Genomic DNA, 17,822 nt, shown 5'->3' with positions numbered 1-17,822 from the left:
TTTACACCCTGCTGTTATGTGCTGTATTGTTTCAGAGGAATCTTTGCACAGTCTGCATCGGGGGTCCTGCCTGGTGTGGTAGACCCTGGCCTCTATTGATCTTGCACTGAGTGCCTGTTCTTGTGCTGCCATGATTAGTGCCTCTGTGCTGTCCTTCAGTCCAGCCTTTTCCAGCCACTGGTAGGATTTTTTGATATCAGCCACTTCTTCTATTTATCTGTGGTATACGCCGTGCAGCGGCTTGTCCCTCCATGATGGTTCTCCTTCCTCTTTCTTGTCCTCACTTTCGATTTTCTCCTGCCTGAGGTATTCACCAAGCCATTTGTCTTTGGGGGCCATCTTTCTGATGTACTCCTGGATCTTAGTTGTTTCATCCTGGACAGTGGTCTTGACACTCACTAGCACTCGGCCTCCCTCGCTACGCTTGGTGTACAGTCTCAGAGTGCTGGATTTGGGGTGGAACCCTCCATGCATTGTGAGGAGCTTTCTCGTCATGATGTCAGTGGCCTCTATCTCCTCCTTTGGCCAATTTATTATACCAGCGGGGTATCTGATGACTGGTAGGGCATATGTGTTGATGGCTTGGATCTTGTTTTTCCCATTCAGCTGACTTTTCAGGACCTGCCTTACTCTTTGTAGGTATATATATATATATATATATATATATATATATATATATATATATATATATATATATATATATATATATATATATATATATATATATATATATATATATATATATGTATATGTATATGTATATTATTAATTTCATTATTCATTTCAATTTGTAGGACCAAAACTAAAAAATAATATATATTATGTTGTCAGTTTTGACTATATATATATATATATATATATATATATATATATATATATATATATATATATATATATATATATATATATATATATATATATATATATATATATATATATATATATATATGAAATTGTCCTCAGATCTTGTTACATTAATTTAAGCTTTTTTTAATTCAAAATGTCAGGAATAGCATTGAGTTTTTTAAAATTTTATATTGTAGCCCGTCAAAACCTCGAACTCAAGGCTATTCCTGACATTTTCAATTGAAAAAGCTTCATGGGTGGGAAATGGAATATTTGCCTCATCTTATAAAGTAGTAGTAGTAGTAGCCTACTAGTTTTTGTTTTTCTTGCATCAGTTTTTGTAATACATTCGTTTTACGTAGATTAAATGTTGTGTTTCAGAATCCAAGGTGATCCAGAAGATCCAAAGATTTTAGATGATCGAAGATCTACTATCTTCATAGTGTGGTTTTTATTACCTATATTTCAAAATAAAGGTATGAAACCTATGATTAAGGCTATAGCTTTCTTCCGGAGCGTCTCTAGTTTGATCATTTGAGACAGAAACTATGATAAAGCAACGTTTCCGAAGCACGTGAATGCAGCACATGGAAGACCGGCAGTTCGCTGTTGCTAGGCAACGGCTTGTTTGTAGCTGGTTTAGTCCGTCCTGTTTTGGAAATATAACTTTGGCCTGAAACTTTTAGGATATTAACTATTAATTACTTTTCTCTGAACTTTTCGTGAGTGGGTGTTAGTTATTTCTGGTTGTTAGAAGTTAGTTGTTAACTTTTTTACCCATGGATGATAAAACGAAAAACATTCCTCAGCTGGAGCTGAAAGCTGTTATCGGCTTCAACGGTACGTTTTCCTAAATAACGATAACATGAAGATGAAATATTGTTATTAATTATTTATTAGATGAATATATATAATTAATGAAGTACCTATACTGATTTTAATTTCTATAAAAAAGTGTGTAGATCTGAACAAAATGCTCATTGATTCTGTTTAATTCAGAAAAATTCATTTTAGCTTCAATAATTTTCGAAGGTATTAAATTAAGCAATTCCTAAACTTTGAATTTTTGAAAGAAAAAAATTGGAACAAAAGCACAATAAATAAAAAAAAGAACATTTATTTGCTTATAAATATCTAAACAAAACAAAAAATACATGACATTATATATGTTGAAACGCTATATCTTCATAAAAGTATGTTGTAATGTATTTTTGTAGAGGTGAGAAAGCACTCATCAAACTGTAAACTATGAACTTAAGTATATACATATATATATATGTATATATATATATATATATATATATATATATATATATATATATATATATATATATATATATATATATATATATACATGTATATATATATTACTCTTATTATTTTTTATACGTATGATTTAATTTAACTAAGGGATAGCAGAGTAACCCACACTGGATGAGATGTGAGGTTGTTTGAAGGTGTGACAGTTTGATGGCGTCAGTGAAAAGAAAGCTTTAAAGACAGTAAACTGCAAAACAAAAAAAAATTCTCACCCCAGTCTTGAATAAGACCAAAACACACTAGAATCATCCTTAGGTACTTTTAGAGACATTAAGACATAACTAAAACAGTCTGTTAAGTCATTAATTCTAGTGACAAAGTTGCTACATTTACAGCAGTGTTGATTATAGTAAAGACTGATTTAGCAGCAGAACAGCAATACAATGTTGCCTGGGTGCGTGTGAGAAGTGAAATGATACCGAGGGAGAATAAGGCGGAAGCTCGTCTGCCCCTGAACCATTATGGTGCCCATCCCTACCTGTGACACCATCTTGGAGGGAGGCAGCTTGGCTGCTGCCGTCAAAAACTTAGGTGTCAAAGTTGAACCTGTTTTCAGTGTTTAGTCCTGTTTCTTTCCTACATATAGCTATGGATTCAGCTTTTACTGTGATCTACTGTATGTTTCCCTTTTCCTCCCCTTTGACATGAAAACTGGCTCAGAGCTTATCTGCTCAGCTGGTTCATTCCTAGACATAGCTACTGTGGATCTATTTCACCGTTTCCTTTTTTTTAAATTAAAGTATTTATGGTCTCTCTTGAGATTACATATGGTGTGAATTGGCACAATATTAATAAATTAAGTAAAATTCTAATCTGAAAAATTATGGACTCTTAACCAATCCCAAAAAAAACTTGATTAATGCAGAAATAAGACACATTAAATGGTGCACTTAATTATCGGTCAGGAATATGTACAGTGTAAGTTCGTGTGAGATCGACACATTAAAAAAAAATTACGAATCTTCCATTTTGTTATTCATAGTTCGAAAGAAAAAAGTCTTCCTCCTGCTAAATGATTTAAGACATATTTTGGATTTACAGGCCGACGCTTAAACTTGAAGCCGAGCCTGATTTTGATGCTTTCGTTATTTAAAACACCCTTTAGCATCTCACTTTCTGCTTTTAAGATAAATTGATTGGGGCAGCAAGACCGGGCTAGAAGGAAGTTGTCTTAAATGTCATCCTCATGTAAAATGTTTTTTGTATAGGTGAGGGGAACACAAAGTGCAAAGTGGAATTGCAGCTTTTTTGAGACCTCTCACTGCACTGCATAAACTCTGGTCTCATTTCTAAGGGGATCTCAGTTACTGTCTCAACATGAGGATTCTCTCTTCCTTTAACAGTCAGGAGCACCAAAATACACTATAAAACTATTTATGTGATATAGTGACGGACAATAATGTGCACCTGGTGGGAGACATATACCATTTTCAGTAGAGATTAGGGTTGCAACTAATGATTATTCTTTTGGTTGATTAATCTGTCAGTTTTTTACTAATCATTGGATGGCACAAGGTTTTTTAAAGAAGGTTTTTTACAGAATTGAAACCAGGTTAAACTAAAACTGTGCCACTTGAGGAGTTCTGGGTAGAACATATTGAAGGACAGACAAAAAAAAGGTTTTTCATCTTGAATGTAAAATATTTGCTCTTTTAGAAATAATTTAGTTTTAATACTTCTCTGAGTGGGTTGCTCTTTCAGCTAATGGCATGTTTGCTAAATTAGTGGAAAATTATTTCAATTATCGATTATTGACTATGAATTGTTGTAGACCTACTGATAAATGTGGACGCAACCTAATTCAAGTCTCAACAGAAAGTTCTCCTTTTATATCAAAGATTTGAAAGAAATTTTGTTTTATATTACATTATTAATTATAAATATATTCTAGTAGTTGAATATTTTAGCTTATTTTAATTGATAATAAAACACTTCGGACATTCGGCTCTATAACCTGCAAAGAGACCTGATGTAAAATATTAATATGTTATAATAAGTTAGAAAAATATCTTATAGTTTCAAGAATGTATATGTAATGTAAATGTAATGATGCCTAACTTTCATGGTAGTTGTCCTTCTGTCATGCATTTTGTCAGGATGTGTTCCCTCTGGCTTGAGACTTCATCCAGACAAGAAGCATCTGATCTATCCTCTTGGAAATATTGTAATGCTGAAGGGAATAGAGGACGGCAAGCAGGAGTTTCTGCGACACTCCGACAACGTCTCCTGCATTTCCGTCTCCAAAAGTGGATCCTACATTGCCTCTGGCCACATCAGCCTTAGAGGCTTTAAGGTATTATATTAACAACACCTTTTCGTTGTTGAGTGTTTAATGGTCTCCAATTACAGATCCACCTGTTTCTAGGCACCAGTGATTATCTGGAATTTTGCAGAGAGAACAATCTATGCCGAGCTGTTTTTCCACACAGCTAAGGTGGAAGGGGTTGCCTTCTCTCCCAGTGACAAGTACCTGGTTTCTCTTGGGGGCATAGATAATAACAGGTAAACTGCAAAGCTTTAAAATATACAGAGCCCTGTAAAATCAGGCACTCACAGGGAGAGAACATGTGATCAACAGTACATATCCAGTGTTGACTATGCCTTGTCTTAGCATCGTCGTATGGAACCTTGAGACCAAAGAATACATCTGTGGATGCCCAGCCTCAGCCTGTAGTGCCGGTTTCTGCCTCACCGTTAGATACTCCAACTCCGATGATAACATCTTCACTTCGGCCGGCAGGTTTGTTCAAGACGTCTATCTCTAATTCTGTAAAATGATTCGTAAAAAGAAGGGTTTCTGTCAGCAATTGTAACATTTGGACTTTCTAGTCTGTTTCAGTGTGCCATTAAAAGAAACAAAATCTCATTAATTCGGTCTTTATGTTTGGTGCATCCAAAAGTTGGGATCGGAGCTGGAGCCCTCTTTAACTGATAATTCAATATAGCTGGGTTAGGGTTAGTGTTAGCATGTAAAGTCTAGTAAAATCATAGAAGTAAGAGAATATAATGTTTATCTTCTTTTAGTAAATCTGTTCTTTGTATGTTTTGAAGTACAAACAGCAAAAACCCCAATGTTATTTGCTTATTATGCAAGCAGCAGTTAGCCTGCCCGGACTGGTTTAGAACAGGAACAAGGTCAGTCTAGGTTTAAAGTCATTCCCAAGTCCATGTCTGAGATACATCAAGGTATCTTAAGATACCTTGAGATAAAGGAAAGACTAAGGTGGCTACAGGTGCTCGTAAGGAAAACCTCCTCATTATCTGGCCACTCTCAGTCAGAAATTCTGAAGTATTTTGGCCATTCAGCATCATGCAGCCAGCTTCATGACCAATCCCTGCTCTATAGACTCCTGAGATTTTAGCCTCACAGGAAGGGACGTATTTTGGCGTGTTATCCAATCAGGGCTCAATTTTCTCAGTGCTCAATAGAAAGAGGCTCAAACCTCAACTAAGATTTCTCATAGAGACTGACAGACAGTGTCCTGCTGCTCCAAAGCAGAGGGAAGATTGCATCTGAGAAAGGCATAAAAAGCTGATTAATGCAGTTTAATGAATACATTGATGAAGTTTGAGAATCCATATTTAATAATAATTTTTCCGAAATCTACAGGGGTGGTTTAGCCTCTATACTATTCAATGAGAAATGATCTGGTCCATCGGCGTCGCCAGACCCCATTTACTGGGGCACGTGCCCCAGTATAAATGAGCTGTGCCCCAGTATAAATCTCATGAATATTTGCAACAGTATTACATTTTTTTAATGCATCAATTTAGATATTTCCAACGGAAGGAGACGTATATTTCTACTCAAATGCGCAGCAAGTGTGTTGGTAACTCCAAATTGAGGATGTATTAGCGCCCCCACGTCACCGCATGTCACTGCATGAACTGCAGGTAAATTAACACGCTGCTCTCAACTGAGTTGGATGGGACACTGTGCGGCCACGACGCATTTTTAGTTCTGGTAATGTTTCTTACCTGTCAATTTTATTATTTTCCCAGTGAAACCACATGATTTATAGGCTACTAACTGAAAATTACTGCATTGGTTTGTAGATGGATAGCAGGAAATTCCTCACACGAAGCAGAGACAGGGAAGCAGTAAAACAAGATGAGAGAGAGGGAGGTAAGGTCCCGTAATGAATTAGTGATTTAATGTAACCAGTTACATTAGGAACGTTATAAGTAATATGATAGATATTTACATAATTATAAATTTGCGTTTTTTTTTATGTTTGCTGTAGAGAATGAGAATGCAGGTGCTGGAGTAGGAAAGGGAGGAGGAGGCGAGACTGGCAAGAGACAGGTGAAAGACAGGAGAGACAGGACCATGAAGGTGATGAGGATGCAACAACCAGCTTCCACAAACAAGAAGGGGACATTAGGGACTTAGGGGGAAAGCATGATGGTCCTAAACAAGTGAAGTTGTCCCACTATCCCCTGGGGCAAATTTGGAGTAAAAAAACGTTCATTTAATTCAAAATGGTTTGAGCTTTTCCTGGTTAAAAAAGAAAGCCTTGTTATCAAGGATATGCAGTGTGTTTTCAACTTGCTTGATAACATCATATTCCCAACACTAAAGCAGGTCATCCAGATCTCCCTCACAATCCCAGTCTACAGATGGAGTTGTGAAAGGTCATTCAGTGTGTTGAGAAGGCTCCACACTTGGCTGAGGTGCACAATGGGACAAGATAGGCTCCATCATCTTGCTATTTTATCAGTTGAAAAGGAAGAACTTTCTAAGCTGAGTCACAAGTGATTGACCACTTTGCAAAAATGAAAAATAGGAGGTACACTTTAATGCTCAAAAAATAAAAGGAAAACTTAGTTCGGGTTGAGTTAAACTTTCCCCTGAACTAAAACTCGGAAACCTAGGAATTAATGATTACTTCAGAATGTGTATAAGGAAACTTTTTATTTTTAAAGTTGTTGATGTCTTATTTTTTATAGCTGCAATGTTGAAAATGTTCATGTTCGTTAAAACAAATATGCTCTTATACTCATTAATATCTCAACTGGTAATTTTGGTAGGAATGTATCAGGGTTGGGCAGTGTGCTTGTCTGTATTTATGTATGGAAGGAGGGGCATATGCACTAGGGGGCCAGTGCCCCAGTAAAGCTTTGTGCCTAGCAACGCCCCTGATCTGGTCCTATATTAAGTGGTCTGCGGAACTTTTGTTATTGGGTAGCTACGTAGTTTGTAGTTTTACTTAAAGACGCTTTACAAAGTTTTCTAATGATACTGCTACTTGCGGCTAAAAATCAGAACTGCAGCACTCTTCAGCTTGTTCTTGTAGCTGGGGCTGGTACTTGATGAGTTTTTTTTTTTCTGTATTTTTACTTTTTTTCACCTTATGTGAAGGTGTCTGAATTGAGCTGGATTCTGAGTATCCTCAGAATCAATCTTTAATATAGCACTTCGATTGTTTGATTGAACCCATTTAACAAGGCCACACTTGACATCGCATCCACAGAACAGAGCAGGATTCTCCGACCCAAAGTATATTCGGGAAAATAGGCTACAGGCATCTACTGAGATGTCAGTACACACATGTTAGCAAACCCATATAGGGTTATGAAATACCTTGTCTTTTCACCCAACAAAGTTTGACTTATTGCTATCTTTTGGCAGTGGAACACTGCGAGTCTGGCAGTTGGACGTTGCCAGGAGAAAGATAATACCCACTGAGTGCAAAACAGGCAAGCTGACCAGGATTGTGAAATGTATAGAGGTGTGTTTACAATCTTTGTTAATCATGGCTCTATAAGGATTCCTTCACCTCCGTTTGTCTTAGATGTGCAATACAACTTGTATTGTAAGTTCAGAGGCTGCTCTGTGTTACAGATTTCAGAAGACGATCGCTATATGTTCTGTGGCACTACAAGTGGAGACATATTGAAAATCAACATGGCGACCAAGATCCTGAATCAACATGGTCCGATTAAAGCAAAGTACAACATGGTAAGGCGTCACAACCAGAGTCCCTTCATATTATGCTACCAATCAGATGCTTAAATGATGCGTGCCCACCATAGATCTAGCATGGTATGAAAACTCTTTTGGTATGAATGCAGCATCACTGGATGTGGTCTCTTTCATCCTGTTCATTACTGGATGAACTGATTAATCCAGGTGTGTCTGGCCATGGTTACTGAGGTCGGGCACACCTGGATTAATCAGTTCATCCAGTAGAAAAGTACAGGAAACAAAACAGCTGCCTTTAGTTTGGGAAGTAGTGGAGTTGTGCTTAGAGCCAATTGTCTCTGTAAAGAGCTTAGAGATAGAAGATGAGATGTGATGTAAAATGGCGATATATAAACAAACTGCTTTGATATTAAATTGAAATCTCTGGCTAATTCTCCTTCCCTGTCCTTTGAGAAATGATTTTAACATTTGTATTTTTGCTTTATAACAACAGTTTAAAGTTTTAAAATGTTCTCCCTGACCTGTCCCCTCTGCATGATGCTTTTTGTTCTTTTTTGTTTTCTTTCACATTATACATTGTGTTTTCTCTTGAGGGTGTCAATGTTCTCAAGATGGAATCCGGAAAACTGCTTGTGGGTTCCGGTTCTGGCATCTTGGCTCTGTGCTCCAGTAATGACTTAAAAACCATCAGGTTAATTTTATGTGACATTGTTTGGATCATCCTATTTTCAGTAGAGGGACATTTTACTGTGAATTCTGCTAATTTCACATTCCGTTCAAATGCCTTTCCTTTCCTACCTCCCTCTCTTCTGATAGGCAAGTCCAGCTGGAGAAGGGGGTGACCTCAATCGATGGCAGCAAAGAGGGGAAGCTGCTCTTTGTTGGCACAGAGGGGGCTCAGATGTACCGCCTCAATTTTGATGATTTGGAGGCTGAGCTCATTTCCACCGGCCATGTGGGTGCCGTCAACGACATAGCCATTCCTCTGTAAGTTTTAATCAGGCAGGAAATCAGAAAAACATCACTGATCACACCTTTGTTAACTCAAATGGATGTATTTATGAACTTAAATACAGTCTATCATGTGCAGGACAACCTTTCTGTCTGAGTTAGCTCAAACCAAAAGCAGAAATTTGGCAGAACTTCTGCTTCGCTGCTGCTTTTCTGTCCTTGTAAAGATTTTCAGCGAGAGATTTAGAGAGAATCAGCGGTGTATCAGACACCAGGCTCTACTTCTTGCGTTGGATTGTCTCAAAATTACATTTAGGCTACGTTCACACTACAGCGTTGAGTGAACCTAATCCAATTTTTTTGCCCATATGCGACCCAGGCCAGATGGTCCTGATTCCGATACGAATCTGATATTTTCAAATGCGACCTGTGTGTGAATTATTACCATTTATACCCGACAAAGGTCACTATTATGCGTCTTGCTACGCAGAAGCGGAAAGAAACACATCAACCATGGCAGATGATGATGTGGAGAGCAGTATTTATGTTTAACCATATTGAAAAGATTGAGTTTTTATGGTTGGAAAAGGACGCTAGATGCGCGCCGGCACTACCATCCATGTTTACTTCCAGAAAAAAAGAGCATGCTGGCCTGTGACGTCATTGCGTCCTCTACTGCACATGCGGGACACTTGTGTTGTATGACTGCAGTTCACACAGGAAATCACATGCAAGTCGCATACATTTGGAAACATATATAGGGCATCAAGGCCTGCAGTGTGAACGTAGCCTTAGACTGAAACAGATCCTCTTCCCAATTTCAGACACAGCAGCCATTTGACATCAGGTTTTAAAGGGGCAGTTCTTTCTGTAGGAGAATTCATAAACCCTCAACTGGCTGCAGGTTTTATATATTGTATATTTGCATTCAAAGAATCTATACAAAACGAAATTTTCATTTTGTACCTTTACATTTCGTTTCATGACCTTTCTGTTTCTTAAAGTGCAGCAGTGATCAAATGTAAACAGTGTGGCAGAAAAAAATATGGTGCAAAAAACGCATTGATATGGAAGTTCAGAGCATTAAATATATATGGTGCAAAGATGCAGTGTTTTGGTTTGGTGTTATCAGTGTGAGGCAGAGTCTGTGACATGATTTAGGGTTTTCTCAACAGTGCAGCTGTCTGTTGGTAGTGGGGAAGAAGCTGTTTGGGAATCTGCTGGACCTACTTATGGTCACTTGAATATTTGTATTTTAGTAGCGAGTCTTATTTTGTAAGGTTTTGAAAAGTTCACTTATTAAATTAAACTAAAACAGATACAGATATAGACATCTGTAAGCAATTTTAAAAACAGTTCTTGTCTTTTGAATTGGACACTTCATTCATGGCGTTTTGTTTTGGTTGTTTTCTTATTAAAAGGTTTGTCGTAACGGTAAGGAAATGTTTCGTCTCATAAATATCAAGTTTATCAATTTTATAACTTTGACTAACATGATTTACTGTAAAGTAATCAAAGGCAAATACAATCCAAAAATCAGAGAAAGAAATATCTTATTAGAAAAAAGGCTTTGAGAGTAACTTTGCTGTTTTCTCAGATTAAGATTTTTTTAAGGGAAATATAAAACTTTAAACTAAAATCGTTTAAAAAATAGAGTTTCGGAAAATAAAATCTCATAAAAAATTTCTGATGAAAAATAAGATCTGAGAAAGTTACTTTCAAAACATTTTTTTAATAGGGAGATCTTCAAAGTTTCATTTCTTTTTATTTCCATTTACAAACCGTGTTCTTTCTCCATATACTGGGCAAATTTCTTCAGCAATATTAGTTTGCTCATTAGAGGCTGACCTACTGATGCAACATCAATCATCAATGTTTGCTTTCTAGTGGCACCTCTGAGTTGTTTGCAACTTGTTCTGTGGAAGACATCAGAGTGTGGCGCGTAGGAATGCCGACAGAACTGCTGCGCATCAAGGTGCCCAACATGATCTGCAACTGCCTGGATTTCATGACTGATGGAAACAGCATCATCAGTGGTGAGCTTTATGTTGTCCATGTACAGTGTCTGCAAACTATTTTCTTTCCAGCATTTTATTTCATTACAACTTCCTGCATTTAACCCCTGACCTCCGGGAGCAGTGGACCATTGTGGAGAGCGCCGGGAGCAGTGTGGGGTTAGGTGTCTTGCTCAGGGACCCAGAGTGTAAGTCTGTGGGAGTGGGGCTTGAACTCAGAACCTCAGGATTCCAAGCGCAAAGCCCTAAGCACTAGTCTGCCACTCCCTAAAGCAGGCATTAGTGTATCCACATTTGCAGCTCCATCCCCCCCAGCTGGGATACAAACCCAGGCTTCCTGTTTGCAGGATGGGTGACTCACCACCTGAGCTACCCAGCTGCAGTTTTGAGTCACATTAGAACCAGAAACTGCACCAGATGTTGCTGGCAACCACAGGTTTCTATATTATTGTGAAGGAAATGCAAGATTATCAATGCTGTTAACTTTTAGCCACTCATGATGTTCTACATGTACTGTAGGTCCTTGTATGTTGAGGTTTGAAACCAAACCTGAAAAACACTAAAGTATGGAATACAAATTGTTATTAAAAACATACAAATTATTTCTGACCCTTACAACATTGCAAGCACAGTTTTATTTCATTTTAGCATGGAATGATGGTAAGATCCGTGTCTTTGGACCAAAAAGTGGGAGGCTGATGCTCACCATTAACAATGCTCACAAAATGGGTGGAACGGCCATCGCTGGCACCAGAGACTGTAAGAAGATTGTCAGCGGAGGAGGAGATGGGGAGGTCAGTATATTCTAATGCTCATTTTCCAAGCTTCTTTACAGGAATCCATAAAGAGTTGAACCTTTTGGCCTAAATATGTTGTCATTTTCTTATTCATTTAAAATTTGCCATTCATAATATGTTAAAAATTCATAGTAACCAACAAAATTGTTACTGGAAAATGTGTCTTCTATGGTTCCTCTATGTGAGCTTCTTACAAAATGCTAAAATAAGGATTATATTTTTAAAGCCTTTATTAACATAAAAGATTAAGAATGGGGGAAGGTGATTAATACGTTTAATTCTCTTCCCATTTATAGGTGTGTGTTTGGGAACTTCTGCCTCACACCCACCGCCTTCTGGCGATCATGAAAAAGCACAAAGCCCTTGTGTCCTGCATCAAAATCAGGAGTGATGACAAAGAGTGCGTCACAGCCAGTGCTGATGGCACCTGCATCATCTGGGACTTAGAGTGAGTAGCCCATCTGGACCAGACTTCCCAACTGGAAGGAATACAGACTAAAACACTTCATCTCTAAATATTTTTTATCAGTATTGACAAGGAAACAGTCGCAAGTAGTATAAAAAAATGAAAATTTTCCTTTCATTCGTGTTTGATAATCCAGTCTGGGACTAGATGTGTGTTTGTGTGACCTACTGTGAAGGAGGCAGCGAGACAAGCTTTTCTTAATGGAAATTCTCCTAGCTGTTTTAACATCACACCTCCAGCACACACATCAGCAGGCCATAGCTGTAGCCATAGCACTAGTGCCATGCTCAACGGCTAACTTTTCTGATGTACTGCTGTCCTCTTTCGCTTTCCTTCTGAGCTAGCATCGGCAAGCTCTCAATCTCTGCTCTAATCCATCCAAAATGTGTTCTATTGGTTCAAGGTCAAGACTCTGTTGCAGGCCTGTCAAATTCATCCATACCAGGCTCTGCAGTGATGCAAAGTCATTTTGGAATTGGGTGGGTTCAGCCCCAAACTGTTACTACATAGTAGGGAGCATTTAAACATCTAAAACTATCTATTCAAAGTTCCTTTCACTGGACCTAAGGGGCCAAGCATAGCTCCTGAAAAACAACCCCCAACCATACCGGTAATCCCCCCTTCACCAAACTTTACACTTGGCACAGACTTGTCCATCAAATTTCCAGATGGAGAAGCTGTGTTCATATTTTAAACTCTCCACCTCTCTTCTGTGTCTCCTCATTCAGACATTTTGATAGCCTTCAAAGTATGATTGCCAGCACTTTCTTCAAGACCGTGTGCTACCATCCAGATGAGCACCAGATTATCACCAGTGGAACTGACAAAAAGGTGTGTTCTCGTTATTAGCTCTTTTTAAATACCGCAGAGGTTTTCACACCACAGCTGCAATCTTGATATATATTCTCTATTGGGGTTTTATGTGATAATAAAAACCAGCATCTGAAGTGTATCACTTTAAATCTTGGTATGTCCATCACTTTTGACATGTAAAAACTGGACTTATCCTTCATTCTCCTCTACCAAACAGCCTGAGTTTGGTCAGATTAAGTAAAAAATATTTTATATATTCTATATATATATATATATATATATATATATATATATATATATATATATATATATTTTTTTTTTTTTTTTTTTTTTTTTTTTTTTACCATCAATTTGTCTCCAATTGTAGTCAAGCATCAGACAATACTTTTAGTTCTGTAGTCCAAGCAGCTCTGCAGGAATGGTTATTTTCAGTACTGCCTTTCTACTGAACATCCCCACGCATGATTCAATTCAATTTATTCAATTCAGTTATACCTTATCAATCTCAAAGGGCAATGCAATGTTGCAGTAACTCACAGGGTTTTAGGTTTTTTTCAAGGAATACTCTGACTCAATAGAGTCTGATGAAAAGGAAGCCCCCTGTGGTCCATGATCTTCCCTTTTTTGAGACTTCCTCTGTGAAATAATCTCCAAAGGAGTTCCTAGAACAGAGCTGGCCTTCTTTGTCAGCTTGTTGAGCTGAGCCAGTGTTCATGTCAAAAGGAATGAAAGAGAGCACATCCAGTAAAAGCTGAACCCATATTTATGTTTAAACAGGACAAGGCCCTCAAAACCCATCATCTAAAATGGAAAATGTTGATGGCAGCAGCCCAGCTAATGCCTCCCTATCAAGACAGTGTCATGGCTAAACAGAATCTTAGGCCAGGTGAAGCTGCTATGACAAAAGACTAGAAGTTGAACTAAAGAATGAGAAAAATGGTCCCCATGTCCTCCAGCAGCCTGAGCCTATAGTAGCATAACTATAGAGACAGTTATGGTGCTTGACACAACTATAGACATAAGGAACAATTATATTTCTGATATCTGAAGGAGCTTGGTTGTTTTTGGCTTTGTATGCAGAGATGTCAAGTAAAAAAGTACAAATACTTTGTTTACTTCCTTAAGTAGAAATTTTGGCTAGCCTTTACTGGAGTAATTATGGAGTAATTGTATTTTCCTTACACTTTGTTTGCAGTTATCTCTACTTTCTACTCTTTGCACGTTAGTTTAACTTTATTTAAGCTCTTTTTTTCATTATAGCCATTGATATTTTTTTTAAAATCAAAATAATTAATTTTATCCAGACAGTTAATTTCTTTGTGGTTGATCTCGCTGCTGCACCAACTTGTTATTCGCCACATACCAAAATAAATAGTTTTTCAAGATGACGCAAAATAAAAATTGACACTATTGCCATTAGTTATAAAACTAAGAAAATGAAGTATAAGGAAGTTATTATCAAGAATTGTAGAAAAACCTTTCTTTAATATGGTAGAGCACTAAAGCATCTGTCCTTGACATTTTTCCTGCATTTCTTTTATACTACGGTAAGTAGTTTTAAGAGTTGTACTTTTACACTTTTACTTGGGCAAAGAGCTTAAGTTGATACTTAAAATTCTGCAAAGGTGTTTACTTCTACTTGAGTCCTAAACATTAATACTTTTGACGCCAGTTTATATTTGAAAAGGAGGATTTAAATTATTTCTCTGGATTTAACAGGGAACCATTGAAGGGAACCTAAGATAGAAGAAATATTATCTTTTTTTATTTAGAGATTTAATTATAGCTGACATGACAACTTAATTTTTTTCTGTTTATTTGATTCTCAGATCACTTACTGGCACGTGTATGATGGCTCCTCCATCAGGGAACGGGAGGGTTCCCAGTCAGGGGCCATCAACAGTTTGGACATCACAAAGGATGGCAGCCACTTTGTGACGGGTCTGTTTCTATCAGCGTTGCTCTAACATTGTGTCTGCAGTGATAGTTTGGGCGGTCTTAATAAGCCTTTTCTACTGGGTTTATATCCCAACATCAAACATAGTTCTGAGCAAACATTTTTTATTATTATTATAGATTTCTTCTGGATAGTGAATTGTTTAAATTAGGTTGAATAAAAGAGGCTGATGATAGGCTTTTATGATTGACTCCCTATAAGAGAAGATCTGCAGTTAATTCAAACTTTATTTTTTTTTGTTTTTAGAGTTTGAACAGTAAGAACTCAAATTTAAAACAATCCTAAAAATGCTCAAGATAAGTAGAAACTTCTAAGAGAAACTGAAGGTTGCTTTAAATATCATCCATCTGCTGATTATGCTCATTCTGATTAAAACAGGTTGTGTTCCTATAGCAACACAATCATAATTCCTTATTTGTTAAAAAAAATTATCAAGATTATTATAGTATGGTTTGTTTTTAATCCTGTATCTCATTCAGCACATTTCATCTACTCAGAACCCATGTTTTCGCCTCCCTGCTGATCCTGGAAGGCAGTTTTTCAGCTTTTTTAACGCTTTTAAAACATTTCTATCCATCTCTATGACTAGGGGGAGATGACAGGCTCTTGAGAGTGTGGGACTACTTGCAAGGAAGCATAACCCACACAAGTATGCCTCATGCTGCCAGTATTACCTGCACCAGGATCTGCTCGAAAAACTGCATCCTCATCAGTGGCAGCGCCGACGGAGGCATTTGGCTATGGAAGTTCCCTCACCCTCTCGCTTCATCTTAAAAATGGTCAACCAGCATTTTTTTATCGTTATTCGGAAGGAAACTCTTGCAGAACAAATCTTACTGAGTAACAACTGGATGTATACAGTATTACCTATTGTACATGTTATTGCGTTGAAATGTGTTAACTTAGATGAATTTAATTGACCATCTCTGATCAACAGATCCAAATCTGTTCACATCTTAAGTGCAATTGTTTATTTTTAATCTACAATAAAGATGTTTCAAGAAGATGCAAAGATTTATTTTTTTCAGTTTTACTCTCTAAAGGTTGTATCCATTCATTCTCTGGTTGCTCTGGGTTCCATTTAAAAGGCTTATCACTATAGAAATATATACGGTACTTTCAACTTTACAGGAAACCTTTGTGTTCATCTCTAAAAATAATCTCGAAAAGCACAGACTCCTGAATTGAACATATTTTGGAAGCCCGGCAGTGAAATAGAAAAAAAAAAGGTTTAATTTTAGATTCCACTCTTCTATTAAGCAAAGTTATGGTAAATTCTCAGAAAAGGTTGTTCACTAAAGCCAGTGTTTGTCAATTAGTTCAACTTTTGCAGAGTATTTTAAAGACTCACCCCCAGTATGATATAGGAAAGAGAAGGACTTAAAAAATCTCAGTGGAGCTGTGTGTTGTTTACAAAGTGTAAAGGTAATTTGGATACTTGTGCATTGTTCTTAATAAAATGAATTAAACTCATTTGGTTACGTATGTTGATTAATAGCAAGTCAGAGAAGTGACTTTTAATGGATAAAATAAAAACTATATTTTTCATTCAAAACCAGGAACCGTTCCTTGCCTTCCTCTTAGCCTTTTACTGATGATGAATTCAGAGACAGTCTCTATCATCTTCAGATATTTTGGAAAAGATACTCCTGAGTTTGTTGAGTTCCGGTGCGACATTTGTTTTTTCCACAATGGAGAAAAACATTTGGGAAATGATGAGACAAAACCTGGATTAGGTACTGTAAACAGGCGACCTCTCGGCTGGATTTTCAGTGAGAAAATGAATTTGTCAGGCAAAGTGAAGTTGAAGTATCAGCAGGTTTATTCAGCTGCACAGCATTCAGTTTTCATCAAACACACAATCACTGGCTTAAATAGACACAGCTGATGGACTAATTTAAATTAAATAACTACGCACACACATTTAAGGTAATGTTTTTATAAACATTCCCTGATTTAACTTGCACCCAAACACTATAGAAATCCCATGTGCAGAAATGTCCTGTGCCGTGAGTAACGAGGAAACGGGCAGCAATTCCTTTGGGATGGAAGAGGAAAATGGTGACAACGAAGATTGGAAGAGAGTAGGGTCAAAAAATGAGGAAAAGCGGAAAAGGCAGAGATCAATTTAAGGGGAGTCCAGTTCAGAACAGTCAACTGAGGATCAACCTAGAAATTCAACAGGAAACAAACAAAATGAGTACAAAGTCATATTCAAGCTAGTTAATCAGAAAGACTCTTTTGCAGATTGGAATCCGGTTCAGTTAACAAAATCCATAAATAAACTTGTAGGAGAAGTCAGAAGTGCCAGAGTCCTCTATAGTGGAGACCTGTTAATAAACTGTAGAGACTTTAAGAGACTTTAAGAGAGGTTAAGAGTTCAGTGCAGCTTGGTGGAGAACAAAAAGATTAGTAGGGGAGTCATGGAGGAGTTCCTCTAAAAGTATCTGAAAAAGACATTAAAGAAAACAAAAGTGGTGCAAAATTAAAAGAAAATAAAAGGTTAAAAACAACAAGAAGCGTTTTAATAATATAAAACTGTGCACCTGGAGAATAAATAACCAATATCCAGCTATGGACATTTTTACAGTAATGGATATTTGAAAATAGCAGCAACATCAGAGATGTGCAGAATGACAGCAGCATGTTATTTAACTGACTAAGGTTTCTGTCATTACATTTGCTTTTATTTGTTCATGCTCCCGGTGGTTGGCACTTCAATCTGGATTCA

The 17,822-nt window shown here is 37.2% G+C and overlaps 1 protein-coding gene across 2 annotated transcripts; it reads left to right on the top strand.

The window, feature by feature from the left end:
- The first annotated feature begins 1,468 nt into the window (after window positions 1-1,468).
- Window positions 1,469-16,097, top strand: cfap52 (cilia and flagella associated protein 52). 2 transcript variants are annotated; one of them, XM_038280921.1, is made up of 14 exons: window positions 1,469-1,686; window positions 4,263-4,459; window positions 4,532-4,668; window positions 4,778-4,906; window positions 7,799-7,898; window positions 8,012-8,128; window positions 8,686-8,783; window positions 8,909-9,079; window positions 10,931-11,079; window positions 11,707-11,852; window positions 12,152-12,303; window positions 13,050-13,152; window positions 14,964-15,075; window positions 15,681-16,097. In XM_038280921.1, the coding sequence occupies exons 1-14, from the start codon at window positions 1,626-1,628 to the stop codon at window positions 15,863-15,865; spliced, it is 1,857 nt and encodes a 618-aa protein (XP_038136849.1). In that variant the 5' UTR covers window positions 1,469-1,625; the 3' UTR covers window positions 15,866-16,097. The 2 variants fall into 2 exon arrangements, with proteins under 2 accessions (XP_038136849.1, XP_038136848.1); XM_038280920.1 differs by having other exon boundaries at window positions 8,665-8,783.
- The last annotated feature ends 1,725 nt before the right edge of the window (window positions 16,098-17,822 follow it).

The sequence above is a fragment of the Cyprinodon tularosa genome, unplaced genomic scaffold (assembly GCF_016077235.1).
Source record: "Cyprinodon tularosa strain WSP-4 unplaced genomic scaffold, ASM1607723v1 ctg166, whole genome shotgun sequence".
NCBI lineage: Eukaryota > Metazoa > Chordata > Actinopteri > Cyprinodontiformes > Cyprinodontidae > Cyprinodon > Cyprinodon tularosa.
This window is presented reverse-complemented; position numbering and strand designations above follow the sequence as displayed.